This window comes from Talpa europaea (genome assembly GCF_964194135.1).
Source record: "Talpa europaea genome assembly, chromosome: 9".
Taxonomy (NCBI): domain Eukaryota; kingdom Metazoa; phylum Chordata; class Mammalia; order Eulipotyphla; family Talpidae; genus Talpa; species Talpa europaea.
Genome location: NC_140076.1, coordinates 107,075,114 through 107,097,611, shown reverse-complemented (window position 1 = coordinate 107,097,611; position 22,498 = coordinate 107,075,114). Strand labels below are relative to the sequence as shown.

The 22,498-nt window shown below is 50.3% G+C and overlaps 1 protein-coding gene across 1 annotated transcript; it reads left to right on the top strand.

Annotated features, from left to right (window-relative positions):
- Nucleotides 1-20,243: 20,243 nt before the first annotated feature.
- Nucleotides 20,244-21,779, top strand: KCNA10 (potassium voltage-gated channel subfamily A member 10; the record flags this gene model as incomplete). The annotated part of the gene is made up of 1 exon (XM_084243091.1): nt 20,244-21,779. One exon carries the CDS (start codon nt 20,244-20,246, stop codon nt 21,777-21,779), a length of 1,536 nt encoding a protein of 511 aa, XP_084099217.1.
- Nucleotides 21,780-22,498: the final 719 nt, after the last annotated feature.

The following is a 22,498-nucleotide window of genomic DNA, read 5'->3' as shown; positions in this document are numbered from 1 at the left end:
GGTGTCTGCACTTCCTGCCATTCACCACAGGTGGGCGCAGGAGGGCTGGGAAGGCAGGGCTGAGCAGCTAGGAGTGGAAGTCCTTCAGCTCCAGCTACCTTTCTTCGCCTTGCTGATTCCTTGTGCCCTAGGTCACTTCCTGGCCCTTCTCTCTGACCCTCCTCCGAGTCTCCCTTCTCCTCCTACTGCCCAACAGATGCTTCTCTTTACACCCCAGCACACCAGGTCCATGCATTAAATGTGCAAGTCAGTCCAGGCCACCTTCTCTGTGGCCCGAGCTGGCTGGAACAGGAGGGTAGCCAGATCCCAGGTCAGCTCAGATTTCTTCCAACACTGGAAAATGCCTTTGGCATCTCCCTCACCAGACCTGCCATTCATGTCCCTGAGAAGCCGAGGGTCATCGTAGGTGGCAGAAGGATGTGGATTGGAAACCAGGCCATGTAGGCTAGAGGCCAAGTCACCCAGCTCCAGGTACCCAGAAGCCAGAGTGGGAAAATCCCCAGAGGTGAGCTTTTCCAAGTCTTCCATCTCCTTATGGGGAAATGGAGGTCAAGAGAAAGGATGTGACTAGTTCAAGGTCATGCAAGAGCTATAGTTAGACCACCAATTCTTGGTCAGCGCAAGCACTTTCAACTACATCACCCAACTTTCTCCTAATCTTTGGTAACCTTTCAGCAATTATTAGATTCCAGAGAAAAACAAATTTAAAGTTGAAAAATCCTGACCTAATTCACTTTTATGACTAATAAATACAGATGATAGGCTAGCAAATAAGATATTGCTTTTTAAAGAGAAGCTTAATATTAGTTAAGGGAGGTTTTTTATTAAGATTTATTTTATTTATGTATATAAAAGCTGGGGTACAGGCCAGAGGTATGGGGGATGAGAGGATTCACCAGAGAGAGAGTGGGGAGCAAAACAGGCAGATCTACTGAAATACGCTGCTGAGGAGAGCAGCAGATGAGACAGGAGAGGTCTGCTGCGCCATGTAGGTCAGCTCCCTGGCTAGGGATCAAACTCATGCTGCAGTGGCTGCCAATAGCTTCATTGTGCTGAGACTTAACCCCTGGCACCACCAGGAAGGCCTTAGGGAGGTATTATTGATACAATAAAAATCAATCTTCTGGCTGAAGGTGCCTGGGGAGCCAGGGGCTTTGGTATAGACACAGCCAAGTTCAAGAAACACAGCACACACAGCGAGCCCCAAAGATAGCACAGAAATGACATCAAGAAACCCTGATCATAAAGATACAATCTTTTAAGGGGGTGAATTCCAAGTTCCTAAAGAACATGGATTTTTCCAAGAAGCAGAAGAAGATGCAGGCCAACAACTCCAAGGCCAAGGGTGCATGTGCTGAGGCTTCAGGGCCCTTGCGGAGTGCAAGAAGATCAGGGCCAACATCTCTAAGGGCAGCAGCCACAAGTTCACTTGAGTCACCTGCATCATTCACCCCACGTTAAGGAAACACACCCATGTCCACATCGCCAAGGGGCTCAGACTCTGCCGGCCAAAGACCAAGGCTAAAAATCCAGGCCCAGAATGCAGCTACAGCACAGGTTCCCAAAGGTGCTCATACTCCCAAAGGTGCTCAGTCTCCCACAAAGGCTCCAGATAGGGAAGCTATGAGCCCATGTGCAGACAGAGGCCTGGTGTGAGTCCTGAGTTGCTGCGCAGGGCACTGGTGTCTTCCTGTGCTCTTGGTACAAACAAACCAGAATCTTTGTTTGGTACAAACAAAGCAGAATCTGTCAAAAAATAAAAATGATCCTAAAGAGTCACAGTGAGGGCCTGCCTGCTGGTGCAAAGGGTTAGGACGCAACCTATGAAGCTTCTGCACCACTGCAGCAGAGTTTGATCCCCGGCCCGGGAGCAACCCGCATGATGCAGCAGACCTCTCCTGGCTCGCCCGCTGCTCCCCTTAGCAGTGTATTTCAGTCAATCTGCCTGTTCTGCTCCCCACTCTGTCTCTGGTGAATCCTCTCATGCCCCACACCTCTGGCCTGTACCCCAGCTCTTGTATGCATAAATAAATCTTTAAAAAAAAAAAAAAGAGTCACGGTGATCTTCTAATTAACTCCATTTAATGCATTCTCCAGATTAAATGAGTTTTAAAGTAGATAGCATTGGTTTTGGTGTCACACAGTTCTGCCAAATTAGCAGCTCTGCAACCTGGGGCACAGGACTCAGCTCCTTGGAACCTCAGTTTCCCCACTCATACAACAGGGATGAACAGCACCTACCACCTGGGCTTGTTGAGTGAATTAAAGGAAGTGACACATGGGGAGCACTTAGCCTGGTGTCTGGTACTTTGCAAATAGCAGGAATTAGCTGATGTCCAGCAAGACCTCTTTGTGTTGGCCCCAGTATGAGTTGCCAGGCTAACAGGAGCCCCCCAACAATGAAATCATGTGAGACAGAGCAATAGCTGCCTGGCTAGAAGAAACCTCTTTCCTGTCTCTCAGGTTGCTCAGTCCAGAAAAAGTCTTCTATGACTCTTCCCCCGACCCCGCATTCATATGTTAAACCCCCAGAACCCCCAATGTGTCCATATGTGAAGATAGGGTGTTTTTTTAGGAGGGGCCCTAATCTATAGGATTGGTCACCCCATTAGAACAGGAAGAGAGAGGAGCCAGAAGGGCCCGGACCATCCCCTGGCGTGGGAGCCAGTGGTGCCGCACTTGGGAGCAGACCCAGACAGTGTGGGCTTAAATCCCAGCCCTGTCACTGCCAGCTGTGTGATGTTGGGTCAATGACCTAACCTATCTGTGCTTCAGTCTCCTCGTGTACAAAAAAAGATTCATGAGGTGATTGTGGGAACCAGGAGCTCGTGATAGAGAGGTCTTAGAGCCGTTCAATCAACAGCTCCCCACCGAATGTCTGCTCTATGTCAGGCATTGGGGGTCTAGCAGACACAACAGAAAAACATGTCTGCATCATGGACAGAGGAAATGGATGATAATAAGGTCAGAGCTGAGTGCTGAGGGGAGAAAGCAGGAGAGGGCTAGGGCGGGGGCTTCAATTTTGGATGGATAACCAAGGATGGCCTGATGAAAGCGATGCAGGTGGACGTCTAGAGATCAGGCTTTTCAAACAGAAGGACTGGCAAGTCAAAGGCCTTGGGGGGAAGGCATGTGGTCATGCCTATGAAACAGCAAGCAGGCCAATATGGAACAAAGTGAGCAGGAGGTGAGCACTAGAGAGAAGTAATGGGGGCTGAATTACATCAGACTGTGCAATCCTTGAAAGGAATTTGACTTGTACTTGGACATGGGAGCCATGGGAGGGATTTTTAAAAGGAGATGTGAATCACGTTGTACAGGATGACTTTGGCTGCTGTCTGGAGAATATATTATGGGTAATAGAGAGAAAATGCAGAGAAACTAGGAAAGAAGCTACTGGAGCAGTCCACGTGAGGATGACAGTAATGGCTTGAACTAAGGGAAACTGAACAGTGGAGGTGGTGAGATGAGCTAGGACATTGTGACTTGCCATGGGCTGGCTCTAGAAAGGGAGAGAATGAGCAGTCAAGGAGAGCACCAGTGTCTGGTCTGGGAGAATGGAGTTGCCACTTACTGCAGTTGGGGAGATATCAAGTGAAGCTGGCTTGATGGAGAACATCAGAATATCAGTTGGGGACATGCTCATTTTCAGATGTCTGTTAGACATATGAGTGTAGATATGGGATAGGTGGTTAAATAGACAAAGCTTTTGTTGAGGAGCAAAGTCTGAGAGGGAGATAGTTCTGCAGTCATCAGCATATAGCAGATACTTCAAGTGTGAGACTGGATGAGATCAACAAGGAAGCAAGTGTAGATAGAAAAGAGGTCAAGGCTGAGCCTGAGGTAATGCCAACATTAAGAGTTCAGGCAGGGCTGAGGAAGAGCCCCCACAGGTAGCATGATTGCAGCCTATATAACGGTCCTTGTTTGTAGGTGTTCGGTGGTGATGGTGATGGTGGCGGCATTGGCCTGCATTGATGCAGCACCCATAATATATTCTCAAAGGGAGGTTATCCAATGCTTTCAGAGGGTGTGAAGGGATCTGAAGATTAGCTAGACATTGTCACAGATTAATTTTTATTAAACCCAGAAGAAGAATAAAACAAAAGGAGCCCACACTCAGGTGTATAGTGATAAAAGCTGGTACGAGAAAGAGGAAAGAACTTGCCAGAAAAAGATGGAAACAAGAAAACATTCCCCATGTATAAAAGGGAAAGGAAGAAGAAAAAGGAAGAAGTCACCCCACTTCTACGCCCCTGCAGCCACCCCCTTCCACCCAGCTAAATGACAGACTAACAGGAGACAATGAGAAGTCAGAAGCACTTTATAACTGCTGTCTTTATTTTAAAAGATCTACTATAATCAGATAATTGAAGTGCCTTTTTTGATGGAAGGATGAAACGTCATACTTGATTAGGACAAGAAATAATTAAAGAGGCCTCTCAGAAGCTGTTTCATAATGAGGTGGCCCCTTTGACTTCCATCCTGAAGGCACTTAGGAAATTGTCAATGTTTGGCCAAGACAGCAGGGGTTGTGTGTAGATTCACAGAGGAGGGCACCACCCCTCAAGATTGCAGTGCAGGACTGTTAAGAGCCCAGGTAACTTTCCAGGTACAAAGCCAACAGCTCATTCTGTACCAGGCAAGATGTGGAGCAAATAGCCAAACAATCTATGTGCAACCACCTGGAAGATGACAAGATGTGACAAGATTGCTAATGGAGCCTTGAGGGAGGGCAGAAAGTATGGGACCAAATGCAACAGCCACACAGTCCAAGGAGGCAGGAGGGAGATGACAGATAGACTGATCTTCAGGTACTTGGCTGTTGTTCTCGAACAATTCACATATCATATGTACATCACCCGGGCATAATACAGAGCAAAGCCTTTTATTAATCACTCGTGGGCACTGAACTACATCCTTTACATAAGTTATCCTACTTAATTCCAGCAACAACTGTGTGAGATAGGGGTGCTATTTTTATCTCCCACTTGCAAATTAATGTGTTCAGGCTTAGGAGTAGTTAGTTGACCTTCTCAAGTTCACACCGTCATTAAGCAGCTAAGTTGAGCCTTGAACCTGAGGTTAACAGGCTCTACAATCCACACTCATCACCCCATTCCACTGCCTCCCTTCTCGAGGATTCCAGGCAATCAGCCTCCATTTGCCTTCCAGACCTCCCCCAGCACTTTCTTGATGGACAGCCATTTCTGCCCACCAAAGCCCTCACTGCCATCAACCCTCAGCTTCTACCTACCTCAGGGTTGAAGCACAATGATAGGCACACAGTAGGTGCTCAGTAAATATATCCTGTATCAATTTTTATTTGGGATCTCTAACATGGAAAGTGAGGAACTCAATCCCAACAGATGCAGGAAACCAAAGCCTTTGATGAATGTAGAGGCAAGCTGACACAGAACCTTGTCCACATGTCTCTGAGAAACATTCCAGACAAACATATAGATTGCTCTTGCTCAATGGCCTCCTGCCATTGTCTAATTTCTCCACCCAACATCAGGAGACTGACTCATTCATTGTGTGACAATCTGATCTGTTACCACTATTGCGTTGACATAGTATGAAAGAAACTGGTCGAGTAAATGGGAGCATAGGACTGGCCAGCCAGGTCTTCTGGTGCTGTGTCGATACCTAAATCTCACTAGCTTTATGTTTTATCTTTATCAACTTTCATGTGATAGTGAATAGGTATGATCCATGTAGAAATGACCGTTCTTTTTCTTCTTATCTAAGTAAGAACAAGTCCTCACTTCATAAATTAGGTGTTCACTGTAATCACAAAAGCTTTTTTTTTTTTTGTGAAAAAGAAGACTCTTGGCACAAGAGAGGTCAAACTATATCCATGTCAGGTTCTCATTTTCAAAGCCAGAAATCTAATTGATTCTTAATGATGAGCACCTGAAACTTGTATAATGTTATAATGCAATGTTGTTTCTATTAAAAACTCAAAAATCCAGAAATCTAAACATTTCTTGGAGCGAAGATTATCAAAATAGTTCTATAACCAAAAGACAGCCTAGCAGTATTGTAAAAGTAGAAAATAGTAGAATTTCAGGGATATTACTATGATCTATAGAAACAATATGACCCCATATTTGAAATTTGGACAGTATCTGAAAATCCAGGCTATTCATGGTCAAAATCCAGACTGTTCATGGAAGGCATTTTACTCAGCCATCCTTCAGGCCTCCAGAACCCAGGTCAAATTCTGTAATAACATGTCCATGAAAAATCTTCAAGTCCCAGGTCTATGACTCGTTTATTGGAGCAATATTTTAGGATCCAGATCCTAGAAGTCATCACAAAATTAATGGCATCCCCATTCTATAAAGTTGATTCTTCTTTCTTGAAGCTTTCCTCAGCACCAAGGACAGAACTCAATCAGAGAGTTATGTCAGTATCTCAACTCCATAGAAAATGTTTTTGCAATTTTAAAATGAATCCACAATATATTAATTCTGCAGGCAATTAAACAACTTAGCATTTTCATTTTATAGATGAATCTGAGTCCCAAAGAAATCAAGTGAGCTACTTCAAATCCCAGTGTCTGAACACCAGAACTCGGGTCTTTTAACAACCGAGACTGAATACATTTGGGGGAGGGGAGAAAGTAGAAAATACAAAGCAAAGAGAGCTCTCCATGGCTCCTCAGTCAGGAACACTTTTCTTATTACCTTCTGGGAGTGCGACCAATTGGAAAGAGAGTGCAGGTAATGAAGCAAAAGTAAGTGGATTCCTCCTGCCAAGATCACAGCTTGAGAAAATGTACAGCAGATGAGAAGCCCCAGCCAGCCAAACCCAGGACCGAGGAACAGGGTTTAGAGACCATTCCCTAATCCAGACCTCAGCCAGTGGGTAGCACATGTTGAGATGCCAACACACACACACACACACACACACACACACACACACTACTGGTTTCTTGATGTGAAGCACATACAAAGCTCTCCCCTCAAGATTCAGCGGGTCAGTATGCCAGATCTCTGCAGAATCAGCCACACACGAGAACAAATCCATGACTCTCCCAAATGTGGACCCTCCCAGATGCAGGATTTAGGGGGCTGTGTAATTTTGGACAATGTACAAACACCTTGAGCCTGAGTGTCCACTTCTACAGAGTGAGAAAGCGGGACTGTGTGGTCTGGAAACCCTTCCTGAATCACCGTCCCAGGATTGTCTTGCTAAGTGAGATATAGAAGACAGGGAATTTACCATTCCGATGGTGGCTCTTTGAACCTGTAGGTCATGCTCAGTGCTTCCTTCCCCCAACTTTTCCTACAAACCAGGAACAGCCATTCCCCTCAATCACCCTGACTTGATGTAGCTAGATAACAACATCAACCATAAAATTGGAAAGGTGGTGGGTTAATGCAGAGGCTACCTGAGGCCCGCTGGCTGGACAGCAGAAGGCAGCTCTCACTCTGATGGGCTCACTGCCGACAAGAGTTTAGCCCTCATCTTTTCAGACTGATAAACTCAAACGCTATCCTGAGCCCAGATCAAATCTGATCAGATTTAGGGGAACTGATGTGCACTGACAAACCTCACATGAAGACTGATGAAGAAGATCAGAATGCCAGTAAATCAAAATTAAAAATATAATTGTCAACTGGATCAGACAATTACGCAAGTTTACCACAAAATCTCCATGAGAGCCAAATTATAGACATATCAAGGAATTGGCCAAAATGAGTTAATTAAATTATTTGATTGTCAACGGCATAGGCTCTCCTACCCTGCCACACCCATCTCCACAATTGGGGTGCATCTGTTAGCAGACTGGCTCCTCCCAACACTTGCCAGGAAAGTTCCACCAATGTGGGGATTACATGGATTCTACTGCCTTAACCTGACTGATTCCTACTCTTGTTTCAGTTTCTTACCAATTTCTCTTCTAATTGATATTCTCTCTCTCCCTCTTTCCTTCTCTCTCTCTCTCTCTCTCTCTCTCTCTCTCTCTCTCTCTCTCTCTCTCTCTCTTTCTCTCTCTCTCTCTCTCTGTGTGTGTGTGTGTGTGTATGTTTCAATTCATCTACCATTGGGCCTTTTTTTCCCTGTCGGCATTCTCTTTCTGGAAGGTTATCCTTGTGTTTCCACTCTGGTCCATCATATATTGATCATGTAATTTGCCACTACCTATTTGCCACGTTTGGAAAGCAGAGGAACCATACTCCTGCATCAGAGTTCATGGACACAGGTACTACTGTATTACAGATATTTTAACATCACAGACCACCCTCAAACTCAAGAAGGGACATCTTACTTCAGGCAGCAGGGAAGAGTGCTGACTCCTCAAACAGGACCCCCCAGAAGCCACCAGATGACATCTCACCCCAACTTCCTTAGTGACATGACATCTCCAGGTCCCAGGGAGGCTGGGGACTACTGATTTTGTTCTTGCAACCTTACATCTAGCCAAAAATGATGCCATGAAGGAAGAAGAGAGAACCAATATTCAGCAACAACAAATCACAACCAGAATTTTGCTTTTGCACTGGAGCAGATGGTGAGTCATTGAAGAACTTTGAGGAGGGGAGTGACAGATCTGGTCGCATACTGGAGCAATCCTCAGAAAGCTGTGTGGAGAAGAGACTGAAAGGGAAATGGTGGAGGAACGCTGACTAAGGCCACACCAGGCAGCCGTGGCTGGGGCCCTGGGGTGCAGTGAGGAGAGATCCCAGCAAGGTGGAAATGAAGGGAGTGGTGGTTGCTTAGAAGAGACAGTAGCCATGACAGGGAGTCCAGCATCCAAGCTCCGACTTATGACAGTAATTCTCAAAAAAAGTGCCAAATAGATTTTAAAAATTAAATGAGCAGGTGTTGTGAAGGAGTAAAGAGATGAATATTTACTAAGTATCAGGATCTTGGAGCAGTTTCCACCACTCAGAAGATGACTGTGTAATCTCCACAGGAAAAGCCCCAGGTTCTCATTGTAGTGTTTCCTACAGGGCAGGGCAACCTTCTTTGAGGTGTCTCCCCTCCTCCCAACCCCTCCCACTCCAAGTAGGGCTCAGTGTCCTGACCCTGACTGGGTGCCGTGCTGCCTGCGCTGGGTCAGCACAGGTAGAGAGTGACCCAAACTGATCTCAGTTTCTTCAACTGTTCGCAAAGACCTGCCAAGCCCACCCAGAACAGGCAAGCAGTTATCAACTTAAACCATATCTGCAGAGAGCTGCTGGCGCCGTGGGAGACAGTGGTTAAGGCCTTTGCTCCGTGAGCCAAGGAGAGGGCAGGACGATATCACCTGAATACAGAATGGAGGGGTTGGGGGCAAATACTTCATCCCCCAGCCCAGTCAAGCCAACCATATTTACAATAAACTCTTAAGAAACAAAACAATGAGAACATCATCATTACTTTCTTTCTACACTTCTATTTTTCACAGTTTTTCTATTATGAATGTGCATTTTTTTAAATAAAAAGAAAATAACATTTAAACACACGCACACACACGAAACAGCCTAAATGTTGGCCCTGATCATCGATGCAACCAAGGCCAGGGGGGACATTGATTCATTCTTGTCAACCAGCCACCGCAGAACAGAAGACCCCTCGCCACCACTGGCTTCTCCCCTCAGCAGCGAAGTCCTGCTATTGGCTTGGGTGAGCTCCCTGCGCCCTATGGATCCCCCTGGCCCTGCCCCGCCCTTTGCTCCAAAACTCCGTTGATTTCACCAAACAATTTTTAGGAGCCTCCTGTGTGCCAGGAGCAGAGGATACAAGGATGAGTAAGCCCTGGCCCGCAGCCTGGAGGCGCTCACATGGAGAGACCTATTAGGACTGGCCTGCTCTGGCGGTAGGAATCTGGCTGGAGCTGACTGTTCGCGCTCCTTTGGCAGATGGAGATGGAGGGGTCTGGGCCAGAAGGCAGTGCCTGCGGAGACAGAGCTGAGAAGGGAGTTCAGATATGTCACCACCACCACCTCCTGGGAGAAATCAGACTAGCGACGCACCATGTCCAGTTCCTGCCCTGAGGACAAAGACCCCAAACCTGTGCGTGGAGCTAAAGCCCCCTCTCCTTTCCACCTTGGGACTCAGGAAGCCCCACTCCCTCCAACCTGGTTCTCTGCTTCACTTCTGTGAATTAAAGAAGTCAGGGGCTGCCCTACAAGGCCCTAACTGCGGGGATATTTCCCACTACTGCGCCCCCTCCAGGGCACAGGTGAGAATGCACGCCTCACAGCCAAGTCCATGCGCATCTAAGAGCTTTTGGGGGACTGGCCTTGCACTACGCAAGCAGTCACCCTGGAAAGGCTGCCCAGCTTCTAACTGGAGTGTTTTGTGAGGGTCAGACAGAGAGGTGAGGCCTTCTGAGGGGACCGAGCTTCTACATCAGACTAGAAACTGGACTGCTGAGAACCTGATCTAACATGGTTTGCTTTTTGTTTTTGTTTTTTACCAGCCCACTTTGATTAAAGGTCAAATCACCTGAACCCCAAGAATAACACATGTTCACAAACACCCCCAAGCAGCTCTCCTGTCCAGGGCACTCTCTTTCCTGAAGCCCCTTAAAACCAACCTCAACAGGCAGGAAGCACCATTGCCAAGGGGGCCAGGAGTCTGGCCCTCACTGAACAGACAGAGGACACTCTGGAAAGTCTCAGCGCATCAATATTTCATGCTGCTGGAGCTGTCTTTGTTTTTATGCAAATCGCTCGAGCTGCCAGATGGGCAAGTGCTGGCAGCCTCATCCATCAGCAGGCTGTTCCCTCCTCAGCAGCCCTGCTGGCCGCCAGGGCCCCGCAGGCTGGCCTCAGCTGTGGCGTCCTCTCACCCGCTTCTACCCAGGAGGCCACAGCCCTGTCCTGGACATGGGGGGACATGGGGGGCAGGGCATGGAGGACACCAGAGGCCAGGACACGGAGGAGGGGGACTTGCAGATGGAAAGACTTCGTGATGTGATGGGAGGCAGCTCGTCCCTCAGACAGTACTGTGTAGTTTCATTTTAACCCACAAAGAACCTGTGAGGTGGACACATGGCCTTAGGGAGAAAAGTTTGCTTGCCCAGTGGACTATGGTGGAGGACTATGGGTGCCTTGGTGGTGGGGGTAGTTTGACCCTAGACCCTAAATCATATATGACCTTGCAAACCAATCTTACTGCAAGAAAAAAAGAATAAAAATAAAAGTTTGCAAATGAAAAAGCGAATCTCAGGGAAGCTAAGGTCACCCAGCAGGGTGCAGGGCAGTATCAGAGCAGACCCACAGTGACCTGTATTCTAGCCTCTGTCATCTGACCCCACAGCAGCCTCAGCCAGGCCTCAGCTAACCCTACCTGATTCCCAGGGCTTGAGCCCACACCTGGACACCTAGATAGTGGCTTCTGCCTCCAGTCTCAGGCTCTGCCTTGCCCCTGCCAGTTCTTGCCCCAAGAACAGGTGTGAGAGACTCCAATGCTGATTCCTGCCTGATGATTCCACCTCTACCTGGTGGCTCCACCTATACCAGGATCCCATGAGGCCTCAGGCTCTTTCCTCTGGGGACACCTGTCCGCCAGTACCCAGCCTCCAACATCAACTTAGCTAGAGATGTATACCCTGCGGGTTCTCAGCTTGACAACCTTCCAAAAACTACTGGCAGCCTAGCTCACCCCAGTGGGTAGGTCTAGTCCCGCCAGCCTGCTCCCTACCTGCCCTTCACAAACCCCAGGATTGCCAGCAAGACCCCAGTCACGATGCTCAGTCCTGCATGGTCCATCCCATTCCTCTAGGGGTTCAGGACAGTAACAACAATGAGAGTGACAGACACGGAGAACCCACCAAGGACACAGCCCTAGATCCCAGGGGCAGAATCTCCAGGGATAATAGATTCCCCATGATGTCACCAGGCAGGAGCCGGCTCAGCCACAGGCTGCTGTCCATCAGGCCAGCCGAAGGAATTGGGGAAAGCTGGTAATTCACTAGGGGACCTAGTTTTCTGCATCAGCAGAATTCAGAAGTTAGGATCAGTGACCTCTAAGGTCCCCCTAAGCCTCTGCATCTCTGAACCAGCGGTCACTATTCCTAATCACTCTCTTCCTCTTTTTATCTCTCCACTAAGACAGGATCAGGGCGGGATGCAGTGAATGACTACAGCCAAGGTTGTGGTGGACAGCGACCTTGGCACAACCCAGAAGCGGATGCTACCTGGCAATAATGCTGTAGAGGGGCTTCCTGCATTGAGAAGAGGCTGGAGCAGACCACTCCTGACACCCCTCATTCCAGAATCCCAAGTTCTGCACCTCATGGAAGCGGTGAGGGGGACAAAGTCCCATGGGCCAGGTCCCATGATTACATTGTGAAATGGTTCACTCTTGCATCCCAACAGTCCAGCAAGGTAGACAGTAAATGCCTCTTTGCAATTAAGGCATTAAGCCTCAGAAAGGTTAGGAAATGCCCTGGGGCTACTCGAATTTAAATTCAAGTCTGTCTCGGTCCAGAACAGCTGTCCACTGCACAAGGCTCTGTCGAAGGGAGCCTGCCGTAGGCGGAGCATCCTGAGCCTGGAGTCTGCCAGATAAAGTCGGCTCTCACCTGCACCCAGGCCATCCCTTGCTGATGCTATTTCGCCTGTGCCTGGAATGCTTCTCCACACCCCTTCTTCCGCTTCACAAATAAACCCCTTCCCTGCTTGGGGGAGAGCCCATTTATCCTATAAGACTCAGCTCAGGCAGCTGAGAGAAGGGCTCGTTTCCTCCTCCCTTTCATGATCTCCCTCCTCCACCCCAAACTAAGTGCTCCCCCTCTCTCTGATCCCATGGCACATACTTCTATTATGTTCCCGTTTACCTCCTAGCTGGATAGGGACCACTTCTTGAAAGCCTAGCAGACAGTCGGCTTAGAGCTAGGGGTCTGCATGCAGTGTTCACCCAGGCCCTCTGCATCCCATGAGGTGGCTCTTGCTATTTCCATGTTCCAGGCATGCATTCAACATCTTTTTGCTTTCTGCTCTCCTCCCGCCACTACTTCTCTGTCTTCTGTGTTGAACACAACACCGGAATATACATTTGGTGCTTAGAATCCTGTGCTGAAGAAAACCTGCTTGCTCCACTCAGGGGCAGTGGAGCAGGTGCGAGCCACAGAAAGGTGAGCCGGTACCATTCAGCCCCTTGACCTGCAGGAAATGGGTCCTTACTCACTTCCACCCTCTGACTTAACACTCCCCGTCTTTGGGCTGCTCTCTCCCTCCCTGCCAAGTCTAGTCCCAGAGTATACGCTTGGGGTGATGGAGGCTCCCCTGAGATGCACACACACCTGCTCATCCTTTTGCCCCAGAAACTGGAGCAGGCAGCTTAGGTCAGAAGCCTGAGAGGCTCCAGGCTCTGATAGCGGGGTTCTGTTTCCACAGACGAGTGTCCAGTTGTGTGGATGGAGGCCCCTGGCCCTGCTCGCGCTGTCAGTGGTAATAGAACCAGAGGTCAAGGTGGAGAGCAGGAAGATCAGGTTCTTGGGCAAAGACCAAAGCAGACGGCATCAGCTGGCTACAGCCTGGGGAGAAGGGGCTGGGGTGACTAGGGATGTCGGACCTCAACTAGGCAGCATTGGAAAGAGCAACAACGTGAGCCGGTGGGTGTCAGGTTGTGTTCCAGGGAGCTGGAGAGGCTCCAAGGAGCTGGGAATTAAGGCCCCAGCAAGCAGGCTCAGAATGCCCCACCCCAATTCAAGCAGAGCAGATTCTCTTTTATCTGCTTTATGCATTGAAATTTCATGCAAATTTTCCTTTGAAGTAAAAAGGTTGTGCTGATGATAAGAAGGAGGAGGGATAGCCTTGCCTTGGATTGGAAATGCCCTGCTTCCGCCGCAGCTCCTGCACCCTGTCACCTAGCTTGAGGCCCAGCACAGCAAGGAGACTACCAGCAACTAGCCCAGTTGGTGACAGTCCATCCAGCTCTCTGAAGCCCATGCAGCCTCATTACTTAAACCCCTCTTCATGGGTACCCCACATTCCAGTCTTCAAAGAATCTCCCTTTTGGGATTTTACACCATTGCACTGAAAGTTTTCCTTTCCATGGAGTGTCTTCCTCCCCTGCATGTCTTCTTGGCCCCACGAACATCCTCAGCAGTTTGTCCCTCAACACCCCACACCCACCTGCTGCCCTGCACCTGTGCATACCTGTGCACACCTATGCACAGAGGTTAAGTCTGCACACCTGAATTCTCATTTCAGCTCTGCCATCACAGGTGCTCCTTAGCCTTGAGCGAGCAACCCCCTGGTGACTCGGTTTCTCCAAACTTGAGATAAGAATGTCCCCTTGACTACTGCTGGGAGATCCAATGAGTCAGTACACCTTGTGCACTAGACCCTGAAATTGGCACAGAGTAAGTGCTTAATACATGATAAATGATTGCTGTAAATATTCCCACCTTTGGTGGATTTTTGTGACCAATTCCACGCTCCACTTCCTACACCTCTTCCCAACCATGACTTTTGTATCTTTTGTATTCACAGCTCAAGTACATGTGCCTTCAAGTGTATTTGCATATTCTTCTTAATTGGCTCTTTGGAGATGAATGACATGTTTCTGTGCCAATGGGAGCAGAGGAGAGAAGCAATGTGGGGAAGAGAAAAGAAAATGATGATTTTATATATATATATATATATATATATATATATATAGTCAGGCATCACTTAACAATGGGGATAAGTTCTGGGAAACTCTTTAGGCGACTCCATCGTTGTGTGACTATCATAGGGTACAATTTCCTAAACCTGGATGGTCCGGTCTAGGAGACACAGAGGCCGCCCACGGTAGCCTACCGAGACCACCATCACATGTGGTTTGTCATACAATTCACATGGCTATAGTTTTCAAACAATCAGGAGGGTCTTGTTTATTCCACCCATAGAAAGCCGGCTTCTCACCCAGCGCTTATGGCATTTATTTTTAAGCTGTGACCCCCATCACTGCAACGCGCTTCAGGCTGCCTTGCAGAGGGGGTGGGGGGACATCCCCTCTGAGGGCACCGGCCATGGGCATCTTCCCAAAGATCCACAGGGTGCAGGACTGCAGCAGGTAGGGGAGGTCACACCCCCCACCTCTATCAGAGCCCCGCATTCTCCTTACTCCCTAACCACTCCCTCTCCCTACCGTTCCCCAAGCTCCTGCTCCCCACCTTTGAGGACATATCAGAGGCTGCTCAGAACCCCCATCCTGGTTTGGAGAAAAGGGGTGGCCCGGAGCAGAGCTGAAGTCTCCTCTCCCCCAGCAGACCTGAACTCCTTTCCATGGAGTCTCCCTGGAGTAGGCACTGTCCTGGGCATTCTGCCCTCCAGCCTGGGGGTAACTGCCAGGCATTCTGAGTTCCAGGCCCTCTGCGTTTCTAGTCGCTCCTGCACTCCTCACAAGACAAGGCAGACTGAGTCACTCTGATGGGGGCAATAGCACAGAAGAGACTGAGGGGCGGTAGGGCATCCTTTATTGATGGGCTCATTAGCTATTAATGACGAAGGCCTCTGGGCTGGCCTTGTTGCCCACTCAGGGGAGCTGAGCTGTGTGGGCCCAGGGCATTCATGGCGGGCCACAAACACCTCCCAAGCTGTAACTCAGGTCTGGGCTCAAGGAACTGGCAGGGCAACTACCGAGGTGGAGGCCCGCAGAATAAGGACGAAGCACCAGGCAGCCTGTGCGTCAGAAAACAAGCCCATCCCCAATGAGGAAAGGTGAAAGGCCTAGCACCCCAAGATGACCCCAAATACCCATTGTGGAATAAAGTGTGTGTGTCCAGCATCCCTGAAAGCAAAATCCCTAATTTCTATAGGCCATTTTCCTGCACCAGGCATCGTTGTATTTTATATATATAGATAGGTGAGCTCTGTGTGATATATATCAAATATATAATGGTGTATATATAGCACAGCAATGCCTGGCACAGTGAAATATATGTATGAAATGTTTCATATATAGATAGCAAATGTATATTTACATATATGTGTGTGCATATACCCATCGGTGAACTCCCACAGCAATACTGTGACAGATGTACTCGTATTCTCACCCCCATTATATATATGAAGAAACAGACTCAGAGAGGTTAGGCAATTTTCTCAAGGTCACACAGCTAACAACCTGGACTTGGATACAGGCAGCTGGCTCCAGAGCCTGCGCGCTGAACCACTGTGCTGTCTGGCCTCACAGGGATTAAGGGATACACTAAAGGAAACCAGCTAGTCAGTGTAGTAAAACTCAACACCAAGTCTTCTAACACAGAAGCAGTGTTTTTCTACCTCTCTGCCCCTCCTGTTCACGAGCCTCTTGGGATATGAAGGCAGAGAGCTGAGGCAGTTCCCTTTCATCTCATGGCCCCATGGGGGCAAAAGGAAGGGGCATCCCCCAACATTAGCTCTCTTCAGATCAGGGCTCTCTGTGCAATTTCAGGGTCTAGTGCACAAGGTGTACTGTCTCATTGGATCCCCCAGCAGTAGTCGAGGGGACATTCTTATCTCAAGTTTGGAGAAACCGAGTCACCAGGGGGTTGCTCGCTCAAGGCTAAGGAGCACCTGTGATGGCAGAGCTGAAATGAGAATCCAGGTGTGCAGACTTAACCTCTGTGCACAGGTGTGCATAGGTGTGCACAGGTGTGCACAGGTGCAGGGCAGGAGATCTGGCTGGTCAGGCCAAAGTTCTGTCCCCAGGTCCATGGTACCTCTTACGCTGTAGCTACCCTGGCCCTTCTCCTAGGCTGGTGGGGAGGCCCAGGTAGTCTAAAGTCCCTCAGGGCCAGGGGTCAGTCACTGGATTTAACAGCCTCTTTTATGGACCAGACCTGCTCCAAGCTGGGGCTAAGGATGGGGAGATTGGTGCCCACAACCGCCACCTTCTGTGTCTATATGTTATCACCAACTTCTAGGAAATGTCCCCTGAGTCAGTGGCTAATTCAGCCTTGATCAGTGTCTTATCTGACCTTTAGCTGTGATCACAAGGTGGAGGGTCACCCTCCCTGCGTTCACTTTGTCTGGCTTGCCCTTGCACTCTGCCCCTGCCCACCAGGCCTGACCAGGAAGATCCTCTCTCTCTTTAGCTTCCTCCAGATACAGAGCCAGCGATCCTGTTTCACAGAGGGATAGGATTTCCGAACCCCAAGCACCCATTGGGCAGCTCCTTCCTGTCAGTGCTCCTGTGTGCTCTGAGGCCAGCAGACCCTCGGGCATGGGTTGCTGACCTGGCTGGAGACCCAGGGCTCCTGTGGCGAAGCAATTGATCCAGCTGGTGAGTTCTGGGGACAGCAGGGCTAGGGAAGAGGCTGCGCCAACAGGTGTTACTGAAGATGCTCTCCACAGTCCCTCAGTTGGGGAGATGCGGGCCCTCGGAGGGTGGGGTGACACAGTCCCACTGGAAAGGCAGAGGGGAACAGCCTCTGGACTCCCGGGCTCTACGGGAGTGGAGGCAATGGCTGGGGGCAGTCGAAAGCTTGGAGTAAGGCTTGGAGTAAGGTGGGGCTGAGACCAGGCCTGAGAGCGACCTGGGGGGAGAATCTGGGAGATCACAAGCCTGGCTGGAGAGAAGCCATGAAGAGAGGCGGTGGCGTGTCCCAGGCAGAAGGAAAGGCCACGCTGGACGGAGACAGCTAGAGCGGACCAGGGACTGTGACCAGCAGAGCAACAACGCCCTCTCCTGTCCAGCCATCAGCGGCGTCCAGTTCTGCTTCCAGCCTCTGGTTCCCTGTGCACCATTCATTCGTGAGCCCGCGCTGTGCCAGGCCCGCCTGCCATTCTCCGGTCTCCCCACCTGCTGCCCAACCTGCGCCTGAGCTCTGCGATCCTGTCCTTGGGGCTCTCGGACGCACCCAGTGCTCACAGTTGTCTTCAGTTGGATGGTGAGATGATCTGTCAGCCATCTTCTGACCCAGGATCCACCAGGATGAGTAGGAGGTGGCTGTGGTTGCTCAGCAACTCAAGGCAAGCCACAGGAAAGGCCATGGGATGGGCTCAGGACATGATGCTCAGTCAGGCTCTGTGACCCAAAGCCTGGCTCCCAAAGATGTCTCTAGATCATCTGTGCAACAACTGTCCTGGGAGAGGCATAAGGCAGCCCCCACAAGGCCTGCCTGCAGGAAGTAGCCAGTTCAGAAGAGCCCCCCAGCACCACAAAGCCACACATGGCAAATGTGAAGTGCTCAAGCTCAGGGAAGCTGTTGCGCTCTACACAAGGGGACTCGGGGAGGCTTTCAGAATAGGCAGGACAGGAAATGACAGCACCTCCTACCTAGGAATGCCTACTATGTGCCAAGTGCATTATTTACAACATGTAGCCCCTCTGGGGGAAAGGAGTGAGCAAAGGTCAGAAGCGGGGGCAGGGGTGGCAGATGATGAGCAGGGGCCGGTGAAGGGGCCAGCCTGCCTCCGTGCAATGATGCCAGGGGACCTGAGGATGACAGTGCCCTTAGCCTCTAAGACATAGATATAGACTGTTGTGCCGAAGCCCCGTCTAGGCGCATCTCGGGAAAGCAAGAACACCTGTAACTTTTCCTCGGGGAAAGCCTCCCTTCGGGTGAAGTCGGAAGTAAGATGTGCAAGTGACAGAATCCGCACCTGTATTTCCTGGCGGGGGCAGCACACAAATGTTCGGAGGCCAGAACCAGACACTGCAGAAGACCTGATGCTTGTCCCCTTCAGCTCTGGTCATTGGGCAGACGAGAAGTTGCAAGACTTGGGAGAGCCCTCCAGAACCCCACACTCTACAAGCCAAGCTGGCCCCGAATAGCCCTGCACCGCAGCTCCATCACCACCCCACTGGGTCCACCGCACCAGCTCCTGGGGACAGGGATGGGTGTGGAGGGTGGTTCTGGGGCAGAAACAACTCCCATCTTGACTTCTGTGAGACGGTCATCACCAGACTAATTTAGAGCCATGAAGCCTCTCTAGAGGAGCTGACATTTCCCAGTGCAGGCTGCGGCTTCTCTCCTGCCAAACATAAGTGGGTGGGGCCGGCCGGCCAGAATCAGGGCTGCTTTGGCGCTGTGCACACTGCTCAGAGGGCAGCTCCCACTGCCTACTTCCGAGGCATGGGGCTGGCTGGGTGGCCCTGGCTCCCGGGTGCCTTCCCTCTCTCTAAACCATCTGCCAGAGTCTTACAGCATGAGCTGGCAGGGTACTGGCACCCTAGAGAGTGCCACATAACAGTAACCCCTCTTTCCATGTGACCCATGCAGTTTGCAAAGTATCCCCATACACACACACACACATACAACACACATGTGCATATAGGTGCATACATGTGTGTACGTGTGGACATGCACACAATGCACAGAGCACACATGCACATGGATACTTGAGCATATGTATGTATTGCATTCATACAAAGTACATGTGTTCGTACAAACGTGCGTGGGGACACTCATCCATGCTCACACAGACATACACGTATTCATGTGTGTACACATGCTCACGCAGTGCATGTGGGCACTGTAGGTAGCCATGCACACATATACATGCACACGCACACACACGCTTTCTAGCACCCTAAAATCATTCCCCATACACACCTTGGGCTTAGGCCAATGTCGGCTTCTAATGCTCCTGTTATGTGGAGCGGCCGGCAAAACAATAACAGTTATAGTTTAACGAGCTCTCTGCCAGGCATACTGCAATGTCCTCATTTCATGTACCCTCAAAACGCCTCAGGGGAGGGGGCTGAGGCACAGCTGGCTCACTGCTGGAGAGGACACTGCCGGCTGCCCCCTCAGCTGCCTCCTCTCGCTCCTACTGCCAACGGAATCGCCTTTTTGCCACCACCTGGTGCCGGGAAGTAGAGTCAGTGATGAGAAATGGCTGTATTCTCGATGTGTTTTGACGACATCACCAAAAGTATCTGTGAGGAACTAGGTGTCAGGTGTGAGAAAGAAAGGAGTTAGGGATGAGAGCAGGCAAGAAAAATATTGAATAAACCAAAGTATTTCACCCAGAAAAAATTAATTCTGACTTCCTCTTTCATTGGGGCCTTGTCTGTCATCGTGTATGGCTGGAAAAAACTTTCCCCTCTTAGCCAGTTTCCTTCCTTGCAATTTCTTCTGGTGATTAGCGTGTACAAACTCAGGGCGGTGCAAATTGATTCCAAAGAAAGAGCGTTGCCAAAACAAACACTGGTTTCCTTCGTGAGCTAAAAATAAGTCCACTTGGTCACTCTCCTGGATGGCCAAGAGCCAGAGGGACCCTGTCCTAACTCCTGTGCCATGTGCTTCTTCCTCCCCACAGCTCGCAGCAGGCCGAGAAGACTGAAGGTCTTCATGCTGCTCCCCAGCTCCCCCTAGGATGGATGTGTGTGGCTGGAAAGAAATGGAGGTTGCTCTGGTCAACTTTGATAACTCAGACGAGATCCAAGAAGAGCCAGACTATGCCACAGACTTTGACCCAAGCAGCCCAAAGGGCAGGCCTGGGAGCAGCCCCTTCTCCAACTGGAGGATTCTCATCAGTGACAGCACCACTCACGAGACGGCCTTCTCCAAGCTCCCCGGAGACTACGTGGATCCCCCGGGCCCCGAGCCAGTGGCCCTGAATGAAGGAAGCCAGCGGGTGATCATCAACATTGCCGGGCTGAGGTTCGAGACCCAGCTCAGCACCCTCAATCAGTTCCCCGAGACCCTCCTGGGAGACCGGGAGAAAAGGATGCAGTTCTTTGACTCCATGAGAAACGAGTATTTCTTTGACAGGAACCGACCTAGCTTTGATGGAATCCTCTACTATTACCAATCTGGGGGTAAAATCCGGCGCCCGGCCAATGTCCCTATCGATGTCTTTGCTGACGAGATCTCCTTCTACGAGCTGGGCAGCGAGGCCATGGACCAGTTCCGGGAGGACGAAGGCTTCATCAAAGACCCTGAACCGCTGCTCCCCACCAATGACTTCCACCGGCAGTTCTGGCTCCTCTTCGAGTACCCAGAGAGCTCCAGCGCTGCCCGCGGTGTGGCCGTGGTCTCCGTGTTTGTCGTGGTCATCTCCATCACCATCTTCTGCCTGGAAACGCTGCCGGAGTTCCGGGAGGACAGGGAGCTCAAGGAGATGAGAGTCCCCAGCCTCAACAGCAGCAAGACCCTCCTCTCGCACGCCATGCTCACCGACCCTTTCTTCCTGGTGGAGTCCACCTGCATCGTGTGGTTCACCTTCGAACTGGTGGTCCGGTTCGTGGTCTGCCCCAGCAAGACCGACTTCTTTCGGAGCATCATGAACATCATCGACATCATCTCCATCATCCCTTACTTTGCAGCCCTCGTCACGGAGCTGGTCCAGGAGACAGAGCCCATCGCCCAGCAGAACATGTCCCTCACCATCCTGAGGATCATCCGCCTGGTGAGGGTCTTCCGCATCTTCAAGCTCTCCCGCCACTCCAAGGGGCTGCAGATCCTGGGGCAGACCCTGAAGGCGTCCATGCGGGAGCTGGGGCTGCTCATCTTCTTCCTCTTCATCGGGGTCATCCTGTTCTCCAGCGCCATCTACTTCGCAGAGGTGGACGAGCCCGAGTCGCACTTCTCAAGCATTCCCGATGGCTTCTGGTGGGCGGTGGTCACCATGACCACTGTGGGCTATGGCGACATGTGCCCCATTACCCCTGGGGGGAAGATCGTGGGCACTCTATGTGCCATTGCCGGGGTGCTCACCATTGCCCTTCCGGTGCCAGTCATTGTCTCCAACTTTAACTACTTCTACCATCGGGAGACCGAGAATGAGGAGAAGCAAAACATCCCGGGAGAAATTGACAAGATCCTCAACGGCGTGGGGTCAAGAACGGGCAGCACGGACTCTCTTAGCAAGACCAACGGTGGGTGCTCATCAGAGAAGTCCAGGAAGTGACTGGCCAGGGCTCCCCGTCTCTCCCCATGTCCCACCCGCCAGTCTCTCCCCATCCCCACCTCTTTCATGAACAATAAACCCATTCTTCTGCTGTATTATCTAAGTTGTGTCTTCTTTTCTTTTTTTTAAAGATTTATTTATTTTTATACAAGAGCTAGGGTACGGGCCAGAGGCACGGGAGGGTGAGAGGATTCGCCAGAGACAGAGTGGGGAGCAGAACAGGCAGACTGACTGAAGACACTGCTGAGGGGAGCAGCAGGTGAGACAGGAGAGGTCTGCCGTGCCATGTGGGAATCTCCCTGGCCTGCCAGAAGTTGAACCCGCGCTGCAGAGGCTGCGGACAGCTTCACAGCGCAGCGCTCAACCCGCTGCACCATGGGGAGGCCCCTAAGTTGCATCTTCTTAATCAGCTCTAGAAAGATTTACTCTTTTCCTGGGTAGGGGGTCACTCAGGTCCCCATGACCAGCAGCCTGGTCATCACCTGGGAGCAAGGAAATGCAGAATGTCGACCCGCCTAAGACCTACTGAATCTGCATTTTAACAAGATCCCAGGTGATTCATGTTTACATCAAAGATGAAGAAGCTCTGGCTTTGGTCTTCCCTAGAGGAGCACATCGAAAGACCAGGGATTGCTGTGAGCAATGAGTAGGTGAGCCAAGTTGTTTAATAATAATTCCTTACACGTGGGGAGCATTGCATGCATTTTCCAAACATTATC